The 24,001-nt window shown below is 46.0% G+C and overlaps 1 protein-coding gene across 1 annotated transcript in view; it reads right to left on the bottom strand.

Annotated features, from left to right (window-relative positions):
- Positions 1 to 24,001, bottom strand: part of SACS (sacsin molecular chaperone) — a 97,280-nt gene that overhangs the window by 63,185 nt on the left and 10,094 nt on the right. Inside the window, exon 2 of the mRNA XM_075337387.1 lies at positions 3,283 to 3,433. Coding sequence (XP_075193502.1) covers positions 3,283 to 3,433 — 151 coding nt within the window. The remainder of the gene's footprint in view (positions 1 to 3,282; positions 3,434 to 24,001) is intronic.

The following is a 24,001-nucleotide window of genomic DNA, read 5'->3' as shown; positions in this document are numbered from 1 at the left end:
AAAAAGAACACACCCCTACCATAACTTAGGTTTCTCAGTGTGTAATATATAACAGATCAGATATCCTGGTCTAACCTCCTGCATGACTCAGTATGGGGGAGAAACAGTACAGCTGAGTTTAGCTGTGTCACATTGCAAACCCTTCTATCAGCTCTCCTGGTTACTGAGTGTGTCAGTAATCACACTTATGTCTGCTGTGCTTAAGCAGGTTGGAATAGTTATGCAGTGACATCAGGGCTGACATTACATCTCACACAGAAGGAACCTACCATCTCTGGAACACTCCTGTGTGACATGGAATGACACTCGGCTCTGATGTCACTTCAAAGTGATTACAGTTGAGCACAACAGATACAGGTGCGATACTGATACTTTGAGCTCTCATTCCTGGGGAGGAGTAGCGTGGTAGGGCTGACAGTGCTATGAGAAGAGAAAAATTGATAGAGTTTGTAATGTGACACAGCTTAGCTCAGCTGCACTGCCCCTCCACCCAGGCTCACTCATGCATAAGGTGAGATCAGGAGATTGGGGATGTATCATTACAATTCACACACTGAGAAATCTGCTCTAAGCTATAGTGGGGGGGGGGTGTTCTCCTTTCCTTTCAGTGCTGATGCCTGGTTATGATTGGTCATCATCATATACGGAGAAGAAAGAAGTACACGTCCCCAGTGAAAACCGTTTGATAACACCCACTTGGGCTTAAAAAAAGTTAACTCATTAGGTGCTAAATACTTTGATTGCTAATATCTCTGCAACCGATGCGAATTAAAGAAGAAAAAAAATGCATTCTGCTCTGCAGCCACTATTACATTGTGTGTCCAGTTCAATATGAAGAGTTTGGTGTAAGGTCCTCTAAAGGGGTATTCCCGTCTCTGACATTCATGGCAAATCCAGGAAATATGCCATAAATGTGAGATTTGTAGAGAGAAAATATCCAGCTCTTGCAGCCAAAAAATATTTGTCTATAAAAGCATTATTTTATTGATATGCTCTTAAAATGAGAGGTTAATAAGATGAATCACTTGGCCTACGCGCTTCGAGCGTTGAACATTGCTATCTCGAGGACTGGGGCTTTATTATTCACTGCCGGTATAAAATATGCCATATATGTTTGATATGGGAATACCTCTTTAAAGAGAACATTTAGAGAGACATAAATAATGCATATATTTTTTTAACTCGTGCAAATTGGTATTGCTTTTCTTTTGTTCTTGTGTTTCTCCATTCCTGTGATGTGGCCCCCACTTTTGTTTACTCATTTTAGCCAAGTGGGTGCGATCATCAATTTTCTCAGTGAATTTTCTCAGGATCACGCCTAATTGGCTAAAAACACTAGATATTTATATTGGGAAGAGGGGGTTATATCTCAGGAACGGAGAAGCACAGGAACAAAGGAAAAAAATCGGACCCCATTATTCCCTGTATACCTCCAATTTTTCATTCTTAGTGTACAGGTAGTATCCTCCTAAAGCATTTATTCTACGGTAGACTAACCCCATAATACAGCTCCCCGCAGAGTATCATACGAGAGCACACGTGTCCCTGAGGCCATGCACTACAGAGCTTCATGTTCGCTGTATACAGTATATCCTCCTACAGGCTCTACCTTGTGCAGCACATCTAAGGCCTCATTCACACATCCATTTAGCACATACGAGTTCTATCCGTTTTTTTCACTGATAGCACCTGTACCTATGTATGTGGGTCTATTCACATGTCACATTTTTTCCTCAGGCTGAGCAGTCCATGTAAGGCCTAAGCCACACGGCGAGAAAATCGGTGCGAGTGGAGTGCGATAAAACATCGCATTCCCCTCGGACCAATTCTAGCCTGTGTGACAGCACCCAGGAGCGATTATTTTCTCAGCCTTAATTGGACCGAGAAAACAAGTGCAGCATGCTGCGATTGTAAGGTGAGTCCCTTTTCTCTCGCACCCATTCAAGTGAATGGGGGCGAGAGAAAAATCGCACTGCACTTGCGGTACTCCGGTGTACCACGCGTGCAGAGCGAGAATCACAATAGCCGGCTACGGAGGAGAGAGGGAGAGAAATCCCTCCCTCCCCTCCTCCGTGCCGGCCCGCCCCTCTGCAGTGCTGGTCCGCCCCTCCGCATCGCCGGCCCGCCCGCCGCAGCTGAGGTCCGCTCGCAGGGTCGGACCTCAGACGCAGGCACGCTCGCATGACACTCGGCTCCTGCTGTGTGGCCAGCGCGAGCCGAGTCTCATGTGAGCATCGCAGTAGTGCCCCGTGTGGCCCCAGCCTAAAATTAAATGCCCAATATTGATCCGAGTGTTGTATCAAAAATGCCATCGCAAGTCTATGGGTTAGTTCACTGACTGATATATAGGAGAAGGTGGAGAAATGTTTTTTTCCCCCTTAAACTATGATGAAAATGTGATGAAACGCTGATGAAAATCACTAATTAAATGTGGCCCATTTATCACATATGTAAAAAAAAAAACTCTGACGTCTGAATGAGGCCTTAGGTTGATCAAACTACTTTTATGGCTGCGAATTGTTCCTCAGACCATCCCAGTGCAAGGCAATAAGCGGACTTGTGAATGGTCCAATAGAATAACATTAGTATTAGTACGAACTGATGTTTTGTCCAATCGCACTCGGACTGAAAACATTGTGGTGTTAGTTTGTCCTAACAAGCCCTAAATCTCAATAAAAAAGTTGCACAGGCCCTTTACCCTCAGGGCCTCTTTGCAGCTGCTTTTTTAATATTAGGGATGAGAGGACCCATGCAAGTTCTGGTTCGCCCGGACTCAGACTTGATCCCGGACGCCATATAAGTAAATGGGGGCCTGAACTTTTGTACTGTAAAATGGGCTAGGTGGCTGCAAAATGAGGCTAAGAGCAGGACAAATGCCCTGAACAAATGTGGGTAGGGTATAAATAAAAAAAAAATGACTATTTTTGATAACCAGCCAAGGTAAAGCAGACAGCTGAGGGCTTCAACCCACAGCTGTGTGCTATACCCGCGTTGTTTATCAAAAATAGGGGGTACACCACGTCATTTTTTTTTCACAGCAGCGTACAGGCAGCTTTTCCATGCTGAAAAGCCTGTTGATTGGCTGTGCTGCAGCTGTTCAACAAACTTTATTAGCATACGAACAACACCTGAACTCCGAACTCGGACACAGAATTCCGTGAAAAGTCAGTGTTCAAATTTGAGCCCCATACACTAGGTGACCGGTATGAATCTCAAACTTTACGATTCAGGTTGGTCAGTACGTCATATCCTTCCATCTATGTATTCTCATTCACAACTCACCTCTTTGTTGTGTAGTAGAAGACGCTGTTCTGAGACAGGAAAATCAGTTTCTTTGTAGATCAGCTGCTTGATGTCCTTGATAACAGCTGAGGTGGGCACCTCGTATGTCCTACAGCCAACGTACTCATGAAGGACAGTCACCCTGGACAACCTGGAGAAATAAAGAAAATACTATAGCAATGCCGCATATGACAAAATTGTGAAAAAACACTATGAAAAAATTGTGAAAACTAGGCAATGGACTAGACTTCAAAAGTACAAGTTGAAAACAAGTTAAAGAAAAGATACGTAACGTATTACAGGCTTGATTTTCTGTTGCCTATCAAGTATTATTTGTCTATATCGTCTACAAGTAATAGTAATAACGAGTTTGTATAACACATGCAATATGGATCTAAAAATTGTCCCAACAAAAAAAAATATGATAACAAATAGTAATTTGATTCTAAATGTAGGAACCAGCGCCATATGTTTATATGTGATAATTGGCGAGCCATGTGGCACCCTGAGATCACTGCACACACATTCATAGGAACAGATGGACGAGATACTGATCCCCATCTGTTACGGGCCTAGCTCAAACACGTCCTGTATAAAGTAACATACAGGAAGGAAAAGACAAGGTCAGATCAGCGCCAATCTGCAGCCTGTCAGCACGGTATAAATATCAAGCTGTAATTATATGAAATAAAATACATAATTTGGTGACTATGCACAATTACATATCTTTTGGAAAATAACATTATTCTAATGTAATTTATTTTACATATTTTTTTTCATTAATTTATTGAAAGATTTAAATATTTCATAAAACACAGACAATACAAACCCCCAAACCATTGCCTGCCCCAGAGAAAAAAAATTCCCGCATATAGAACATATTTCTTAGAGTGCACCGCTATGTCAGGAACGGTCCAGGATATAGCCGAAAAAAGGTCGTGTATATACAGTACAAGACATACAAGAGAAAGTGCAATAACAAATGATAAATGTATGGAAAACCACATACTCCTCTCTCTACTCTAGAATATATAAAATATTAAATAAACCCCCAAGGGACAAAAATGACTGGTAAACTGTCTTACATCTTCCGCCTGGAGTGAGGAAAGTCAACACGTACTATTAACATACCACATCTCCTAGTCCATTAGCTACAACAAACCCAGAGAAAACAAACCTAATTAACTCCATGGAAGTCATTCTGGATGTATCAATCCATAACGCCCAATTTCTCAAATTTTGCAATGAATTTTTTTGGTCATGTAAGTTTGACTCCAAAGCCGCCGGGGACCGAGCTGCATGAAAGAGTAATTGGACAGACGGGTCCCCAGTGGCTTCTCCCGCACCCGGTCACCTTGAGTGACAAAGCTGTCTCTATACATATACGCAAGTAGAGACCTGCGGTGGGAGCCTTTTCATCTATCCAATGTTGTGCTAACAACTTCCTTGTCATGTAAGGAAGTCTTGACTCTGCAGTCTTTCTTGGTTCGTCAGTCTCGAGGTCCTCCACATACCCTACAATACACTCCAATGGCATGAGGGAGATACTTACAGATTTGACATTACTATGTCTGTTATTCCCTTCTTAAACCCTTCTAGGTGTGGGACGGTCCACAACATATGCAGCAAATCTGCAGATTGTAACTTTGGAGTCACCCCTTAACCCTATCTCATAAAGGAATTGAGGCATTATAACTATCCAATGAAGTACAGATGTGGCAATCTATGTGCATCTCTCAGTGAAAGGTGAGCAACCCTCTCCAAAATCTCTATTGTTCTTCTTCAATGGATCTATTTTCCCCTTCCCATTTTTTATTTACTTACTAGGCACAGAATATACAGCAGCGTAAAGGGAATCTGTCAGCAAGTTTTTGCTATGTAATCTGAAGACAGCATGCTGCAGGGGTTAACACAACCATGTGTCTCCTATTACACTGTGTGCCTTGGTTATCTGCAATGTTTGTTTTAGCTTCAGGAGATTATTATTGTCAGACTAGGTCAGCTAGTCCAGCATGCCTCCTGCTGTGATAAGGAGCTCTCTGTCTATAGACATTGTATATAGAGAGCTTGGTGTGGGAGGGGCAGCTTTCTCAGCTCTGCTGCAATGCTAAATCTGATTGAATCACAACTGCTGCATCTACTAATCTAAGTGATACATTATTGAAACCAGGGTGTAGGAGACAGACAGGAACTAAAGAGGGGTAAAATAGAGACAAAATGGAAACTTAAATGGACTGACCATACTGACAGTTAGACAGAGATCAGGATGTAATACAGAACAGGCTTACCGGTATCACAGACAGAACGTGCAAGCATCAGAAACTAAAGAATACTAAACGTCAGAACAGAAAACCAACAAGCAGGCGCGCGTGGGTCACAGACACCCCACTCATGACATGAAACAATCACAATTTAGCACTTTCTTTCACTAAACAATTGTACGGTTGCGTCACTCGGCAGCAGGATGCTTAGAGCTGAGTTAATGAAGTGTAAAGTAACGCTTTGTTGTCCACATGTCTTCATTTTATAAGAATTTCCCCCATGGAGTTGGTCTTGTGCCAGAAATAAAGGTATTTTCCATTGCCCAATGTCACAGTTATGCTCATGTGTTGTGGTTTTAGAAGGAGCATAGAGAGAAAATTGAGTCAGTATGGTCCATGAGTCACTCGTGTGTATGACGAGCCGTTACTTTCATGAATACATAGGCACGAACGAGTCACTCGATAAGTGTATAACGGAAGTTTCTCTGTAACGCATCAGCCTGTAAGGAAGAGTGTCGCGTGTAGAGTCTGCAGATCACACTCAGGTCCATTCATTCTTCTGAAGCCAAGTACCATCAATTTTATGGTTGTCATAATCAGCTTACTACATACAAGAGAAGCAACTCCGTGTTTCCGTGAAGAGTGTACTGACAATGCCAGGATGCATCTGGCAGCTGTAGTTTTTTAACGGCTGAAAAGACAGATTTGAGATCACTGGTCTATACGTTCTCCATACTGCAATATACAGAATTGTATATGCAATTCATTGCAAAACAAAAACCTCGTCCATCCACTTTCACATGATCTCTTGAGTGTTCCTCTATTGCTTTACCCTGTTTTTATGCTTTCTTTTGTGTTCTCCTATTGCTTTACCCTATTATTTATGCTCTCTATTTTGTGTTATTCTATTGCTTTACCCTGTTTTTCATGCTATCTATTTTGTTTCATTCTATTGCTTTACCTTGTTTTTCATGCTATTTTGTGTTATTCTATTGCTTTACCCTGTTTTTCATGCTCTTTCTTTTGTCTTTTTTTGTGGTCTTCTATTGCTTTACCCTGTTTTTCATGCTCTCTATTTTGTGTTATTCTATTGCTTTACCCTGTTTTTCATGCTCTCTATTTTGTGTTATTCTATTGCTTTACCCTATTTTTCATGCTCTCTATTTTGTGTTATTCTATTGCTTTACCCTGTTTTTCATGCTATCTATTTTGTTTCATTCTATTGCTTTACCTTGTTTTTCATGCTATTTTGTGTTATTCTATTGCTTTACCCTGTTTTTCATGCTCTTTCTTTTGTCTTTTTTTGTGGTCTTCTATTGCTTTACCCTGTTTTTCATGCTCTCTATTTTGTGTTATTCTATTGCTTTACCCTGTTTTTCATGCTCTCTATTTTGTGTTATTCTATTGCTTTACCCTGTTTTTCATGCTCTCTATTTTGTGTTATTCTATTGCTTTACCCTATTTTTCATGCTCTCTATTTTGTGTTATTCTATTGCTTTACCCTATTTTTCATGCTCTTTCTTTTGTCTTTTTTTGTGGTCTTCTATTGCTTTACCTTGTTTTTCATGCTCTCTATTTTGTGTTATTCTATTGCTTTACCCTGTTTTTCATGCCCTCTATTTTGTGGTCTTCTATTGCTTTACCTTGTTTTTCATGCTGTTTCTTTTGTACTGGGGACAAGAAGTTACCAAAGCCGGTAATTATGGATGGTAAGAAGAACTTGATTCAGTCAAGTGGACACCAAAGTCTGCATACAACTACTACTGTATGTTACTCCTATAGTTATACCCATTCACTCCCTGTTTCCATTTATAAAAATGCAGGAAATGGGTTAAATAACAAAATAAAGCAATACTTATCTCTTCAGCCCTCTGCTGCTCTATTCGCACATCCGGCCTCGTTAGCGACGTCATTGCGTGTGAAACGCACCAACGACCGTTAACGATCAAAAATACCTAATCATTGATTGTTGACACGTCGTTCTAATCCCAAATATCGTTGCTGTTGCAGGACGCAGGTTGCTTGTCGTTCCTGAGGCAGCACACATCGCTACGTGTGACACCCCAGGAATGACTAACAACACCGTACCTGCGTCCTCCGGCAACGAGGTGGGCGTCACTTTCTTTCAGCTGCTCTCCGCCCCTCCGCTTCTATTGGACGCTTGCCGTGTGACGTCGCTGTGACGCCGCACGAACCGACCCCTTAGAAAGGAGGTGGTTCGCCGGCCACAGCGATGTCGCTAGGCAGGTAAGTCCGTGTGACGGGTCCTAGCGATGTTGTGCGCCACGGGCAGCGATTTTCTCGTGACACACAACCGACGGGGGCGGGTGCTTTCACCAGCGACATAGCTACCGATGTCGCTGCGTGTAAAGCAGCCTTTAGGCCAATGATTGACTGCAGTGGTTATGTGAAAGGTCTAAGACACATGATCACTACATTAGTTAAATGAAAAGCAGAGGAGACCCAAGGATCAGCATAAGATCAAAAAGCGAATATAGTTTGGATTTATATATAAGGCTGAGATTCCAGTTATTATTTGCATCATGAGGAGTTTTCTTGTATCTCAACTGATCTGTCAAAACATCAGTTGTCATCAGGCTTTCTCACCTCACCAGGATCTACAGTGAAAAAATGGAGCCCAGTCCAAAAACACAACGTGTAATGTTTCCTAATACGACTCCTTGTAGGGTTTGGCATAACAGCAGGTACCCTTGGTGATGTGGATGACCCCATAGCAATGCCATGTCAGCGGCCAGAAAAACTGGCAATGAGAGGTAGAAACAAAGCCTAACTCCTTCCTTGCTCTTTGCTAAATTGTTACAAATCATGAAAAATTCTTTAAGGCATCTTACAAGGACCAAGACACCCCAGTGGTGGTTACCAAGTTTTTTCAGCCATTTAAATGTACTGTGTATATAAAAGAGTAACTTATCAGTATATCTGGAAACTTTGTCCAGCTTGTGCACCATTCAGAGAGGGACAATGGCCTGTGTGATTGTGGCAAAAAGAAAACTGAGTTAAAGAAAGTTCCTAAAACGTTCTTTTACATAAGACCTGTGGAAAATCATGGTCTTGCTGCTAATATCATCATAACAAGTTAAAGCTGCTTTTATTTTAAGGTCTTATCTCCACTGTTTTCAGCGAGTGGGTTCCTATTCAGCAGTCTGCCAGCACTATAGCTGCTGGAACTTCTGTTCTGACACTTGCCAGCACTGCTCCAAATATTGTCCAATTACTGTACTTGCCTATCCTAAACAGAAAGCCTGTGCATCCATTATGCCTGTATGAAGTTTGGTAGACATAAGAGCAGGCGCAGACAGACAATACCCGCTTCCACTTCCTGCAAACTGTCTCGGCTTCTTTGCTGCTAGTGACAGATTACACTTGCCAACAGGCATTGGACTCTTAAAGAGGACCAACCACCAGGATTTTCCTATATAAACTAAAGCCAGTGCTATACTAGCGCTATCAAGCTGATTCTATACGTACCTTTAGTTGTGAGATCGGATGTATACTTTCTGAAATATAGGCAAGTAAAGTTTGTGAAATTCACTGTTATTTGTTCGTAGGTGCAACAGAATTTCTAATAGGTGGGTCGGGTTTTTCTATTTATTCCTGTCCCCGTCTGCCTGCCTGTCCTTCCTCCCCGTCTCTGTTATTACAGGGTGAGGAAGGAGGGAGGAAGGACAGGCAGGCAGACGGGCGGGAATAACTAGCAAAACCCGACCCACCTATTAGATATTCTGTAGATGCTACCAATCAAATAACAGTGCATTTCACAGACTTTAATTGCCTATATTTCAAAACGTATACATCTGATCCCAAATCTAAAGGTATGTATAGAATCCGCATGATAGCGCCAGTATAGCACTGACTTTAGTTTATATATTAAAATCCTGGTGGTTAGTTCTCTTTAAGGGAAGGAACTTTGTAGCGATTTTTTTTGGGTGGTTAGACAACTATTTTTTCAATGAAGTGATTTGCAAAATGTCTATTTTTCACTCTATTACATGAGATAAAGTTGTCTCAAAATAAAGGGACCCACCATGATGGGTTTCATTATTTTTAACAAGCCTGAACTCTACAATTCTCAAAGAATACGTACACCTTTGCACAGATTTTTTTTTTTTTATTTTCCTCATAAGTGAAAATTTATGTAACCTTATAGTCTTTATTAGAAATGTTCTACCATTTTGCTGCTACAGAGTGTCTGTAAGTCCTTTATCTTGCTGTGTGCAGAAATGTTACAAAACTTTCAGAGCTCCTTGGTTCTGACTTCTGCTCTCCCCTCTCTTCTTTCAATGTTAGAAATAGCAGCAGGAGGAGGGGGTGGTACAGATATCTCCATAGCGTGGAAAGGGGGGGAAAGGACTCTTAAAGAGGACTAAAAGTCCAGTCACACTAAGCAACTTACCAGCGATCCCAACAACGATGGGGATCGCTGGTAAGTTGCTAGGAGGTTGCTGGTGAGATGTCACACTGCGACGCTCCAGCGATCCCACCAGCAACCTGACCTGGCAGGGATCGCTGGAGCGTCGCTACACGAGTTGCTGGTGAGCTCACCAGCAACCAGTGACCAGCCCCCAGCGCCGCGTGGAAGATGCTGCGCTTGGTAACTAAGGTAAATATCGGGTAACCAACCCGATATTTACCTTGGTTACCAGCGCACACAGCTACACGAGCAGGGAGCAGCGCACACTGAGCGCTGGCTCCCTGCTCTCCTAGTTACAGCACACATCGGGTTAATTAACCCGATGTGTCCTGCAGCTACATGTGCACAGAGCAGAAGCCGGCAGCACAGGCAGTGAGAGCGGCGGAGGCTGGTAACAAAGGTAAATATCGGGTAACCAAGGACAGGGCTTCTTGGTTACCCGATGTTTACTGTGGTTACCAGCCTCCGCAGAAGCCGGCTCCTGCTGCCTGCACATTTAGTTGTTGCTGTCTCGCTGTCACACACAGCGATGTGTGCTTCACAGCGGGACAGCAACAACTAAAAAATGGCCCAGGACATTCAGCAACAACCAACGACCTCACAGCAGGGGCCAGGTTGTTGCTGGATGTCACACACAGCAACATCGCTAGCAACGTCACAAAAGTTGTTCGTTAGCAGCGATGTTGCTAGCGATGTTGCTTAGTGTGACGGGGCCTTAAGAAAAAGGACACGGCTTATCAAGTAGTTTATGTCAGTTTTCTGGTGCACAACTTCTTGAAATGTTACAAAATATTGTAGTTATGCCCCCCAAAAAACTGGGGGAGGGGGGTTCTTAGCCAAGACCAACCAGATCACCCAATTTGTGAAAAAACAGACAAAGCTTATTCGGGTGGGGTCTGTACAACCATGGCTGACATAGTCATCATAATTTACTCTACATATATATACCAGTCCCTAACTGGAATACATTTTTAGCGGTGGCGCAAAGCAGCTGAAAAATGTCCAAAATTTGTTAACATGCACTTATTTCTTAATGAATTTGACTCATCTTAGGCTATGTGCGCACGTTGCGTATTTGTATGCAGTTACGCTGCATTCTGCACCGCAGCGTAACTGCATGTGTCCTGTGTCCCCAGCATAATCTATGAAGATTATGCAGGAGCCGTGCGCACGTGGCGTCTTAGAGTGCAGCGCTTCGGCTGCTGCCCGAAGTGCGCGTTCTAAGAAGTGACATGTCACTTCTTTCCTGCGCTCTGCATGCATCCCCCGCTCTGTCTATGGGAGGGGCTGCACTCAGAGCACATGAAATCGGCTTTTTTTTTTTTTTCATTACAGACTCTTTCTGCAATGATTTGAAGCTTACGTGTGCACATAGCCTTACTCCCGTGAATTCTTCATCAAGAATGCCATCCAGAGCCCCAGTTCCGATAAATGAGGCCTAATTATATAAAAAAAGTATGAAAGAAGAGGAAATTACAGAACAGAAGCTGTGCTGAGTTATTAGCTACTGAAAACCACAGCACCATGGATGCACAAAGACCTCATATCCAGCCTATATTACTGGGAGGGACACTCCCACATGAGTATAAAGCTAAAACGTCAATGATGTGGCAAACTGAATGTCAGAGGGTCTGAAAATGAATAAATAATTAAGATTTCTGACTGAAGCTTAGTTCAATTTTACTAACTAAAGGTTAATATGTCAGTGTGAAAGGCTGTCAAGATTCGCTATTATCAGCAGTTGTAACTGAAAGGTAAGTTATACAGATTTCACAAAAAAATTCAGTAGTAAGCATTCTGTTACACTTGTCATTGTAAGAGTCTGCCCCAGGCAGGACCGTAGTTCATAAGGGCAAGTCACCCCCGCCAAGCTTTGGAATATGCCTCCACATGTACCGTGGCCCGGGGTCTCCACAGTCATGTGCTTAGTCACTTAGAGAGTACTTGGAGACTGAGAAGAGAATTTGGCTATGTTCGATATCATACGAGGTTGTTACTGCGGTTCAGACAAGTATACGGCAACTAAAGTCAATATCAAAAATAAACTGGAGGCTTCAAGTTGTTGCCCCTTGCCCATATGTTTAGTTATGTGTAGAAAACAAACAGCGCTTTACTTAGCCTCACTGGGTCCAGCACTGCCTCTCCGCTGATGTCTCTGTGGATCCGCCACAATAGTGACGACCCTACAGCCAATCTGTGAGCTCAGCAGCTCAGGAAGTCGAAATCCACAGAGTCCAGATTGGCAACAGTGCTGTTGATACAACACCACCACTGCAGCCAATCAACAGAGAAACAGTGCTGGACCCAGGCAAAGTAAGGTTAAGTTCACATGTCCTGTAGTCATCCGTTAGAAGTGATCCGTTGGGAAACTGATTTCTGCCAGATCCGTTTTCTTAACATGTGGAGTCTATTGACAATGAATCCGTTAACGGATTGCTATTTATCTTCCAATTGTAACGGATTCGGTAAAAAAACCAACGGCTCCATTACAAATCCAAGTACAACAAATGGCTAAATAGCAATCCATTAATGAATCCGTTGTTCATAGACTCCACATGTTAAAAACGGATCCGGCCTTAACAATGGACAAAAAAGTTGCGTTTGCACAACTTTTTTGCCAATGGATCTCTAATGGATGACTACAGAACATCTGAACCAAGCCTAATTTAGGCTCGGTTTGTTGTTTGTTGTTTTTTTTTTACAAATAACTGAGCCTGAAATTTTATTGTACCCAAATTTTATAGTACCTTCAACAGAAGCACAGAACAAGATGTGAACAGGGTTTTACCCACTGCACACACTCACATGTGATATAAAGCAGCTTTGCACTCCGGTTTTGAAGCCCCAGACTAATAAAAGTAAAGACAACTTTTTAAAATAAATTCTTACATTAGGTATACACAAAATGTATAGACCAGGGTAACAATCAGTTTTTTTGGTAAATTTTCTTAGTTGGGCCACGTTCACACATTCAGTATTTTGGTTAATATTTTACCCCAGTATTTGAAGCCAAAACCAGGAGTGGAACTGTACCGCCCCCGTAGCAACGGGTGAGCCGCTTGGATCCGGAGCCGCGGTGGCTCGAGGGGTCTCCGGACCCGGGGGTCCGCGCGGACACTTGAATTAAAAAGTAGTGGGGGATTATATACACGGGATTAGGAAAGTTCGTGACACCACCCACGGTGCGTGGTAAGGTAGAGTACAACCGCTGCTGTTGGGGACGCCCGGTGGCGGTAGTATGGCAGCAAGGTGTTTTAACCCCTCCGTGGGTAGGGGGTTTTGCAGCCCGGTGATGGTGGTGTAGGGGTGCCTTTGAGGGTTAGGAGAAGGGTTTTCAGTGTACTCACTCAGTCCAGAAATAACCACACCGACAGCTTGTAAACCAGAATTCCGAGCACCACTGCAGCTGAGAGGGAGCACGCTTGGGTCCGTGCCCTTGGTGTTGCGGTTAGTCTGTGGCCCTTTCCTTGGCACCTGTGTTTCTCTTTGAACCCTCAAGTCTGGAACTTTTCGGGTCCCACTCACCCGTATGGCTAACGGAGTGAGCTTGCTCTCAGGGTTCACACGTAGGATTTCTTTGGACTGTATTGGGAAAGTCCTATCCCATCTTTGTGCTAGCACCCCGATTTTGGAGCGGGTTGGGGATGACACTTGAAGTCTTCACCCCCGTCGGGTAAATTACCAGAATGCATGAAGCTACTTCCCGGTCTAGGGTCCACGTACCCCGTCGTGCCCTGGCCCCTGCCCGGTGATCGCTCAAGGCCACCGGCCGCCCTCCTCGGCAGTCTGTGCCCCTTGACACTACCCCCTGCGACCGGGGTTACAGCTCCTACCAGGCCCAGACTAACGTCTCCCACTTAGAATTCAGGAGCCCAGCTCCCACCTGTGACCTCTCCTCTCAAGAGTCACTACACACTGTTCTACTTTTGACACTTCCCACCTCCCCTTACCAGCCCCCCAATGGTGTGTCTGGTGGGTATGGTGTGAAGTGTTTCCCAGGATTTTTATTAGCTCAGCTGTTAGCAATACCAAAGGACCAGGACCCGTAACCAAGGAGGGTGGATACTGTGCTGAAGGGCAGATTGCACAATACCCTGTGACGACCTGATAGGCCAGGGCGTCGCAGAACAATCTGAGGAAAAGTCTGAAAGAAACAAGGGCACCACTTTTTTCACTCACTTCTGGTTTTGACTCACAAATACTTTTGTAAACTACTGACTAAATACTGAATGTATGGACATGGCCTTATTTATAGTAAATTGACAATTATAAAACTAACACAACTGTTTTATCGTGACTTAAGCCTGCTTTACACGCTACAAGATATCTTACGATGTGTCGGCGGGGTCACGTCGTAAGTGACGCACATCCGGCATCGTAAGGTATGTTGTAGCGTGTGACAGCGACGTGCTGTTGTGATTAAACGAAAAACCGTTCATCGCATGCGCGTCGTTCATTTCTGACTAATTGAACGTCAGATTGTTCATCGTACCCGAGGTAGCACACATCGCAGTGTGTGACACCCCGGGAACGATGAACAGATCTTACCTGCGTCCTGTGGCTCCCGGCCCACAATGCGGAAGGAAGGAGGTGGGCGGGATGTTTACGTCCCGCTCATCTCCGCCCCTCCGCTTCTATTGGCCGGCTGCCGCGTGACGTCGATGTGACGCCGAACGTCCCTCCCACTCCAGGAAGTGGACGTTCGCCGCCCACATCGAGGTCGTATGGAAGGTAAGTATGTGACGGGAGTTAATCGTTTGTGTGGCACGTTCAACTAATTGAACGTGCCGCACATACGATGGGGGCGTTGCAAATCGCATACGATATCGTATGCGAAATTGCAACGTGTAAAGCAGGCTTTAGACCTCTTTCACAAGTACATGCATTTAACACACGTGTGTGACGGTCCGTGGGGAAGGCCAGTATGTTTTTCCTTGTGGGTGTTCTCCGTGTGCTGTTCTTGTGCTATCCATGTGACATCCAGATAGCACACAGACAACATGAACTTGTATACTTACCTGTCTCCCCCTTGGACTAAAAAGAGAAATTGTCAGTACAATTTTTTAATGTAATTTAAAAACATGGCTGTAATGAAGCAGTTATAATGATTATATTGATATATTTGGTGAAGAATTCACAGACCAGAGGCAGGCGGAGGGGCCGGAGAATCGCAGACCAGAGGCAGGCGGAGGGGCTATAGAATCACAGACCAGAGGTAAGTGGAGGCAACAGGAAATCACAGACGAGAGGCAGGCAGAGGGGCTATAGAATCACAGACCAGAGTCAGGCAGAGGGGCCATAATCACAGACCAGAGGCAGGCAAAGGGGCCAAAATCACAGACCAGAGGCAGGTGGAGGGGCCATAATCACAGACCAGAGGCAGGCAGAGGGGCCATAATCACAGACCAGAGGCAGGTGGAGGTGACAGGAAATCACAGACAGGGAGGAGAAGACCTAGTGTACAGTCCGGCCATTGAGCGTTGAAATCAATTTAGCAGAAAATGTCACATAGTGATTAAAGAACAATACCAACATGAATATCTTCACCAAAGGTATCAATTTAATCAATATTACAGCCCCAATAAAGCCAAGTATTTACTTTACATTACAAAATTATACTGACAGGTTCTCTTTAAGAAAACTTACTCATTAGGTGCCAAATATTTTGACTGCTTATATTGCCACAACCGAGAGACAAAAAAAACAATAAAATATTTTATTCTGCTCTGCAGTTGTGATGCCCTGGACTAGCCAGGTTGTCACGGGTACTCCCATACACACACACACGCCCCCCTTTAGAAAGGTGACAGCAGCCAAACTACAAAACCTTGTCACCACTCTCCGGGTTTGATGTTCACACCAGGGGGCGGAGCCAGGCGGTTGGCTCCGCCCACCGATGAGTTCACAGGCCCTGAGGAGGGAAAAACTAGAGAGTTGAGCTTTGACAGTGAAGTGGAGTGGAGTGAAGTTCAAGGGCAGACCTGTGCCTAGGTCTGCCATAGTCTACACCAGACAGTGGTGGCCGCCTGCAGGAGCTGGGATTACAGCCGTGGAACCATAGGGACCGGGGAACCGATTGGAAACCGGAGCACCAGGAGGGGTACTTAGACCCAGTACGAGGCTCAGAAACAACCGGGCTGAGTCAAATCAACTGATTGAGGACTGGACTTAAGGACCTATCCCACCTAAGAACTGACTGAAGACAACAGCCCAACCATTAGGGTAACGCCACCGCCCAAGCATAGAGACCCGAGGGGCCAGCGTCTGCGGGCAAACAGCGCTCTCCTGGCACATACCAAGCCGGGGAGCGGACTACCGTTGCTTAGGCATAGGAGTCAACGTTTTCTATATAAGTAAGGTGCAGGAGAAAGGCGGAAACCACCAACCTGCTAAGGGGAAAACTGCAGCCGGCTGCGGGCACCGTTCACCATCTCGTTTGGTTTACCAGAGACTCCAGCGTGATGGTAAGGCTGGGGCCACACGGGGATTACTGCGATCCACTTGCATGAGACTCGGCTCGTGCTGGCAGTACAGCAGAGCCGAGTGTCATGCGTGTGTCCTTGCAACTGAGGTCCGTTCGTGCGAGCAGACCTCAGCTGCGGGGGGCGGGCCGGCACTCAGGAGGGAAGGGAGGGATTTCTCTCCCTCTCTCCTGCGTAGTCAGCTATAGCCATTCTCGCATTGCACTGGCAGTACACCGGTGTACTGCGAGTGCAGTGCGATTTTTCTCTCGCCCCATTCACTTGAATGGGTGCGAGAGAAAGAGTCTCGGATTACAATCGCAGCATGCTGCGATTGTTTTCTCGGTCCGATTAGGGCTGAGAAAATAATCGCCCATGTGTGCTGACACACAGGCTAGAATTGGTCCGAGTGGAATGCGATGTTTTATCGCACTCCACTCGCACCGATTTTTTCGCCGTGTGGCTTAGCCCTAATAGTGAGTACAACAGTGCCTTCGGGCCGCGCACCACAACGCACCAACACCCCAGCACGCATCCATTTCCCCCGCCTCAGCACCTCCCTCGGGCCCCCGGGACCATCATTCCCCCTACCCACAGAGGGGGTCAACACCAAGCTGCGCAACATCGTCCCCGGGAGCCTAGTCAACGGCAGCGGCGGTGTCCATCTATTCACCACAACCCGTGGGTGGCGTCACGAACTCAAACCCCCTACAAAGAACCGCGGCCCCGGCCGTGGACCTCCCCATCGAAGTCCCTACGTGTAGTGTCAAACCCCCCCTTTCAGAGCGACGTGACCCCCAGGTCCGTGAGGAGCTCGAGCCACCCACCGACGAGCACGGATCCGAGCGGCTCGGCAGCTGGCCGAGCCCCGGGGCGGTACACAGTCACTATTACATCATGTGTCCAACTCAACAAGAAAAAATTGGTGAAAGGTCCTCTTATTCCTAAGGAAAAATATCCACGTGATATGGCTCTGTATAAAGGCGCCATACAGTGGCACATGGAGTGCCTCCTTAAGAACAGTGTGCCTTCATACAGGCCTTGCCCTGAGGCCTGCAATATCTAAGAAATTACTAAAAATAAGATTTAACAACCCCACCAAGAGAGCACAAAGATTATTATGTTCCTTATGGGTTGCTAATGACTTCTATGTTGCTTTTCTGAAACATCAGTTTACTAAGCATTTTAGGCATATTTTTGTTTACTTTTCTAAATATATTCTCTGAGCGCATCCATATGAACATTGCTACTACTTACAGTTGTTTCTACCACTATTGTATTAAGAAATAAAATGTTGAGATGATATTTATTAATATAGATTTTTTTAAATTTTATTTTTTATTCCTATCTAGTTATTCATTCTTGACAATAGTTTTTCCTGTTAATAATGAGAGGAATATTCAATGCCAATAGATATTGGATTTATGTAATAGGATTTTGCCTCGACTCGCATTCTATGACCAATAGCCTTTAAGTTAAAAATAAATAGACAGTCTTTAGCATATTGACAAAGTAGTATCTGTAGTTATCATACTGAACAAGCAGTGGCATAACTAGATTTTGATGGGCCCCGGTGCAAAATATGGACCTGCCCCCCGAGGGGTACACTTGGCCCTTTCACTCAGCACGCAGCTTTCCCATACTCAGATATCCCGATATAATTTCTGATATAATTGACCCCAGAGTCCTCCATATATTCTAATACGCTCCCCATAGTCCTCCATATATTCTAGTACGCTCCCTATAGTCCTCCATATGGTATAATACACTCCCCATAGTCCTCCATATATTATAATACCCTCTCCATAGTCCTCCATATATTATAATACACTTACCATAGTCCTCTATATATTATAATACACTCCCCATAGTCCTCCGTATATTATAATACCCTCTCCATAGTCCTCCATATATTCTAGTACGCTCCCTATAGTCCTCCATATGGTATAATACCCTCTCCATAGTCCTCCATATATTATAATACCCTCTCCATAGTCCTCCATATATTATAATACCCTCTCCATAGTCCTCCATATATTATAATACACTCACCATAGTCCTCTATATATTATAATACACTCCCCATAGTCCTCCGTATATTATAATACCCTCTCCATAGTCCTCCATATATTATAATACACTCACCATAGTCCTCTATATATTATAATACACTCCCCATAGTCCTGCATATCATTTAATGCACCCCCCATAATCCTGCATATAGTTTAATGCACTCCTCAGAGTCCTCCATGTATTATAATGTACACCATATTCCTCCATATAGTATTATGCAACCCTTATATTCTGCCATATAGTAGAATACAGCCCCCATATTGTTTAATGCACCCCCATAGTCGTCTGGCCACTATGATTAATTACTTACTTCTCTTCGTTCCCCCGCTGTTCCAGTCTCCTCAGCATGTGTCCACTGTTCTGCCGCTCTGCATATTTCAGCAGAGCACGCGCAGTAGTGACGTCATCGCACTCTGCTGTGCTGAGCTGTCAGAGCGCAGACACGGCGGGATAATGATGACAGAGGGAGCCCTCCACTCACTCTCTCATCATTGCTTTTACTGTATCGGCATCTACGATGCCGATACAATTGAAAGTGCGATCCTCGGCGGAGAGCCCGGGCCTCATAGAGGTCGCATGGTGTGCCACCATTGGTAGCGCGCCACTGACTGAGGTCCTCAGTGCCCTTGAACCCTCGGGCTCGGCCACGATCCCCTGCAACCGTGATTGTTCGCCGCTGTGAACAAGTCTGGAGAGTATAATACTTACATAAATGAAGGAGAAGTTTTTTCTTATATAAATATATAAATACTAGAAGGTGGCCCGATTCTACGCATCGGGAATTCTAGAATTTACGTATTGTGTAGTTCATGTATGATTTTGTTATATATATATAGATGTTGTTGTGTGTAGTTACCAAGTGTTTGTGTAGGGGCTGTACATGTTCTGGGTGTTGTCTGGGTGTGGCGGGGGGTGAGAGCGGTGTTGTTTGTGTGTTGCGTTGTTTGTAGAGCGCTGTGTGTCTGTATCATTGTGTATGTGTGTGTTGCGCGGTTTGTGTGGGTGTGTGTGTGTGTTTTGGGTGGAGGTATGTTTTGTGCAATGTGTGTGTTGTGCGGTATGTGCGTATATTTGTGTGTGCCGCAGTGTTTGTGTGTTGGGTGTTGTGTGTGTGCGGCGTTGTGTGTGTGGGTGTCTGTGAAGGGCAGTGTTTGTGGTTCCCAGTGTGTGTGTGGTGTGTTGTGCAGTGCGTGTGTGGCAGTGTGTGTGTGTGTGTTTTGGGGGGAGATGTGCACCCCCCATCGTGCTCCATCCCCCATGCTGCGCACTCCCCATCGTGCTCCATCCCCACTCCCCATTGTGCTCCATCCCCCATGCTGCGCATTCCCCATCGTGCTCCATCCCCCATGCTGCGCATTCCCCATCGTGCTCCATCCCCCATGCTGCGCATTCCCCATCGTGCTCCATCCCCCATGCTGCGCATTCCCCATCGTGCTCCATCCCCCATGCTGCGCACCCCCCATCGTGTTCTATCCCCCATGCTGCGCACTCCCCATCGTGCTCCATCTCCCATGCTGCGCACCCCCCATCGTGCTCTATCCCCCATGCTGCGCACTCCCCATCGTGCTCCATCCCCATGCTGCGCACTCACCATCGTGCTCCATCCCCCATGCTGCGCACCCCCCATCGTGCTCCATCCCCCATGCTGCGCACTCCCCATCGTGCTCCATCCCCCATGCTGCGCACCCCCCATCGTGCTCCATCCCCCATGCTGCGCACTCCTCATCGTGCTCCATCCCACATGCTGCGCACCCCCCATCGTGCTCCATCCCCCATGCTGCGCACCCCCCATCGTGCTCCATCCCCCATGCTGCGCACTCCCCATCGTGCTCCATCCCCCATGCTGCGCACCCCCCATCGTGCTCCATCCCCCATGCTGCACACCCCCCATCATGCTCCATCCCCCATGCTGCGCACTCCCCATCGTGCTCCATCCCCCATGCTGCGCACTCCCCATCGTGCTCCATCCCCCATGCTGCGCACCCCCCATCGTGCTCCATCCCCCATGCTGCGAACTCCTCATCGTGCTCCATCCCCCATGCTGCGCACCCCCCATCGTGCTCCATCCCCCATGCTGCGCACCCCCCATCGTGCTCCATCTCCCATGCTGCGCACTCCCCATCGTGCTCCATCCCCCATGCTGCGCACTCCCCATCGTGCTCCATCCCCCATGCTGCGCATCCCCCATCGTGCTCCATCCCCCATGCTGCACACCCCCCATCGTGCTCCATCCCCCATGCTGCGCACTCCCCATCGTGCTCCATCCCCCATGCTGCGCACTCCCCATCGTGCTCCATCCCCCATGCTGCGCACCCCCCATTGTGCTCCATCCCCCATGCTGCGCACTCCTCATCGTGCTCCATCCCCCATGCTGCGCACCCCCCATCGTGCTCCATCCCCCATGCTGCGCACCCCCCATCGTGCTCCATCTCCCATGCTGCGCACTCCCCATCAAGCTCCATCCCCCATGCTGCGCACTCCCCATCGTGCTCCATCCCCCATGCTGCGCACCCCCCATCGTGCTCCATCCCCCATGCTGTGCACTCCCCATCGTGCTCAACAGTCACACATCAGACATTAAACACGCACACATCTGATCGCATACACTCACACACACACCCCACTTCTCCCTGTGGCCACCGGTGTGCGGTCCCAGCAGCTGTGCTGCACGCCGTGCTCCTCTGCCGACACTCACACATCCGATCGCATACACTCACACACTCACACACACATCCGATCGCATACACTCACACACAGATCCGATCGCATACACTCACACACATCCGATCGCATACACGCGCTGACACAATCACAACATCCGGAGATACCACATGCTTCCGGCCATGTGATCCTCCGGCAGGTCCTGGAAGATCACTACACAGTATCGCCGCCGAGAAGCAAGCGATATCACGGGATGTTGTGAGTATGTGTGTGCGTGCGTGCGCGTTCTGCCCCTGCAGGACCTTGATGCGCTGACCTCGTGTGGGGGGCAGAGCCTGGGCGATCGGCCAATCCGTGCAGGGGGGGCGGAGCCTGGGCGAGGAGAGCGGCCAATCCGTGCGGCGTGGAGGAGCCGAGGCGAGCAGCCAATCCGTGCGGGGGGGCGGGGCCATGGCGAATCCGTGAAGCCGAGCGGCCAATCCGTGCGGGGGGCGGGGCCATGGCGAATCCGTGAAGCCGAGAGGCCAATCCGTGCAGGGGGGCGGGGCCATGGCGAGCCCAGCGGCCAATCCGCTGTTTGTCACCGTAAGGACATGGCCAATCCGTGCGAGGGGGGGCGGACCCGAGGCGAGCGGCCAATCCGTGCGGGGGGAGGAGCCGAGGCGAGGCGAGCGGCCAATCCGTGCAGGGGGGCGGGGCCATGGCGAGGCCAGCAGCCAATCCGCTGTTTGTCACCGTAAGGACATGTCCCGGGACACAATTTTGGAGCAAGACAGACAGACAGACAGACAGACAGAATAAGGCAATTATATATATAGATAGTAATATAAATGTGTATTACCAAAGACTACATGTAAGTTGAATGTGCTGGAAAACAAAGAGCCTACAAAATGTTTAATTAAATCAAAATGCTAAGTTGGATTTTCAGTCACAAATTCATATATTTAAATAAAAAATTGTAAGCAAAAGTGGACAACCCCTAAAAAGGGAACTTGTCACTGTGAAAATACAGTCTAATCTGCAGGCCCCATGTTATAAAGCAGGGGGAGCCAAGTAGACTGATTTATATCGCTTTTGCCTGGATCAGGCATGATTCTTTTTTTAACTTAGTCATGCCCCAGCGTTGTAAATAATTGATTACACCACAGGTCCTTCAACATCACTTCTCTGCTCAGCTCCACCCATTAGTCACATGATTGTGACATCAGCCCAGGTCCTGCACAACCACTTCTCTTCTGCTGATTACCACAGGTTTCACTATCACTTATCTGGATCCACCCCTATGACTGAAACCTAAGGTACAGCATTCATTCAAGCACATGATTTTTTTTTTTAAAAAAAAAGCAAACGTGTTAGTAATGCACATTGCGTCATTGGGGGCACATTGGAGCAGTTTAATATAAAAAAACGACATGACAGGTTCCCTTTAACAAACAGGATGGAAAAGCACGTGGTATTAATGAAAACCAGCTGGGGGTCAATTTTCAACCAAATCACATGACTGTGTATAAAAAGAGCATGGTAGAGAGGCAGAGTCTCTCAGAGGCAAAGATGGTCAGAGGTTCATTAATCTGTGAACAAGTGGTGCTCTCAGATTAGGCAAAAAAACTGGTGTCTGATTACCTTTAAATTTCCACCAAATTCTCTTAGCAGTATAGGAGTGTAAATTTATCAACAGTTTACAAAGGTTCTAAGGCCCCGTCACACACAACGAGATCGCTAACGAGATCGTTAATGAGATCGTTGCTACGTCACCGTTTCCGTGACGTAGCAGCGATCTCGTTATGTGTGACACCTACCAGCGATCAGGCCCCTGCTGAATAGTTGGGACCATTTTCTTCAAAGGCGATGTCCTGTTGGGCAGGACGCATCGCTGTGTTTGACGCCTACCAACGACCTCCTAACACAGTCCCAACGCCCGCCAAGATCGTTATACAGGTCGCTGATCATTACTGCGTCATTGGTAAGGTCTGACTGTGTGACATCTCACCAGCGACCTCCCAGCGACTTACCAGCGATCCTTATCAGGTCACATCATTTTCGGGATCGCTGGTAAGTCGTTAAATGTGATGGGGGCTTTAAAGTGTTAAGCAACAATGAATTGACCTTGAAAAGGAATGTATCATCAGAAACTAATCTTTTGTTTGGATCAAGTTTTAATTTACCCATTTTTTAATGAGCATTTTAGTTTAGTTTTCTATTTTAGTAGGAATAGTATAAGTGACACTTCTTCTGTAGAGGTAAATTCTCAGCAGTTATCTCATTATCATCACAGAAATACAAAGAAAAGTTCAAGTGTAGTTGGAGGAAGATAACACAGAATTACTTCATGGACAATAGGTAATGCTTCCTCTGTATAGTGACTCAGATTTGAAGGTTGTCCAGAATCCATAAACCGAAAAACAGGCCATACTGCCATAGGATAATAAAATAAGATTCATACATATTATACTATTTTTCTGAAGTGGAGCAATGACAGTGGAGCAGCAGGGGATGATATTATTTCATGTTATCTCTCCTTTTTCAGAAGTTTTCTTCTTTTTTTTTTTTTCAAATTTCAGCGAGATAAAATTAGTAAAATCTCCCAAAATTTACCCCAAAGCATAACAAACAGAGGTAAAGGGTTAAAAAGAACCCAGCAAGATGATGACCAACTGGATTCAAGCAAATCGCAAGCTAAAAATGTAAGCTTCCTGGGATATTTGGGGAAATTTGATTGACTACAGATCAATTCGCTCATCTCTAATCCTACACAATCCCTTGAAAATTGTAGGCGACACATTACCTTTAACTATTCTTCACTTTAAAGGGGTTGTCCACTACTAGGACAA

This window comes from Anomaloglossus baeobatrachus, chromosome 2, assembly GCF_048569485.1.
Source record: "Anomaloglossus baeobatrachus isolate aAnoBae1 chromosome 2, aAnoBae1.hap1, whole genome shotgun sequence".
Lineage (NCBI taxonomy): Eukaryota > Metazoa > Chordata > Amphibia > Anura > Aromobatidae > Anomaloglossus > Anomaloglossus baeobatrachus.
Note: the sequence above shows the minus strand (reverse complement) of the source record. Positions and strands in the feature narration are given on the sequence as shown.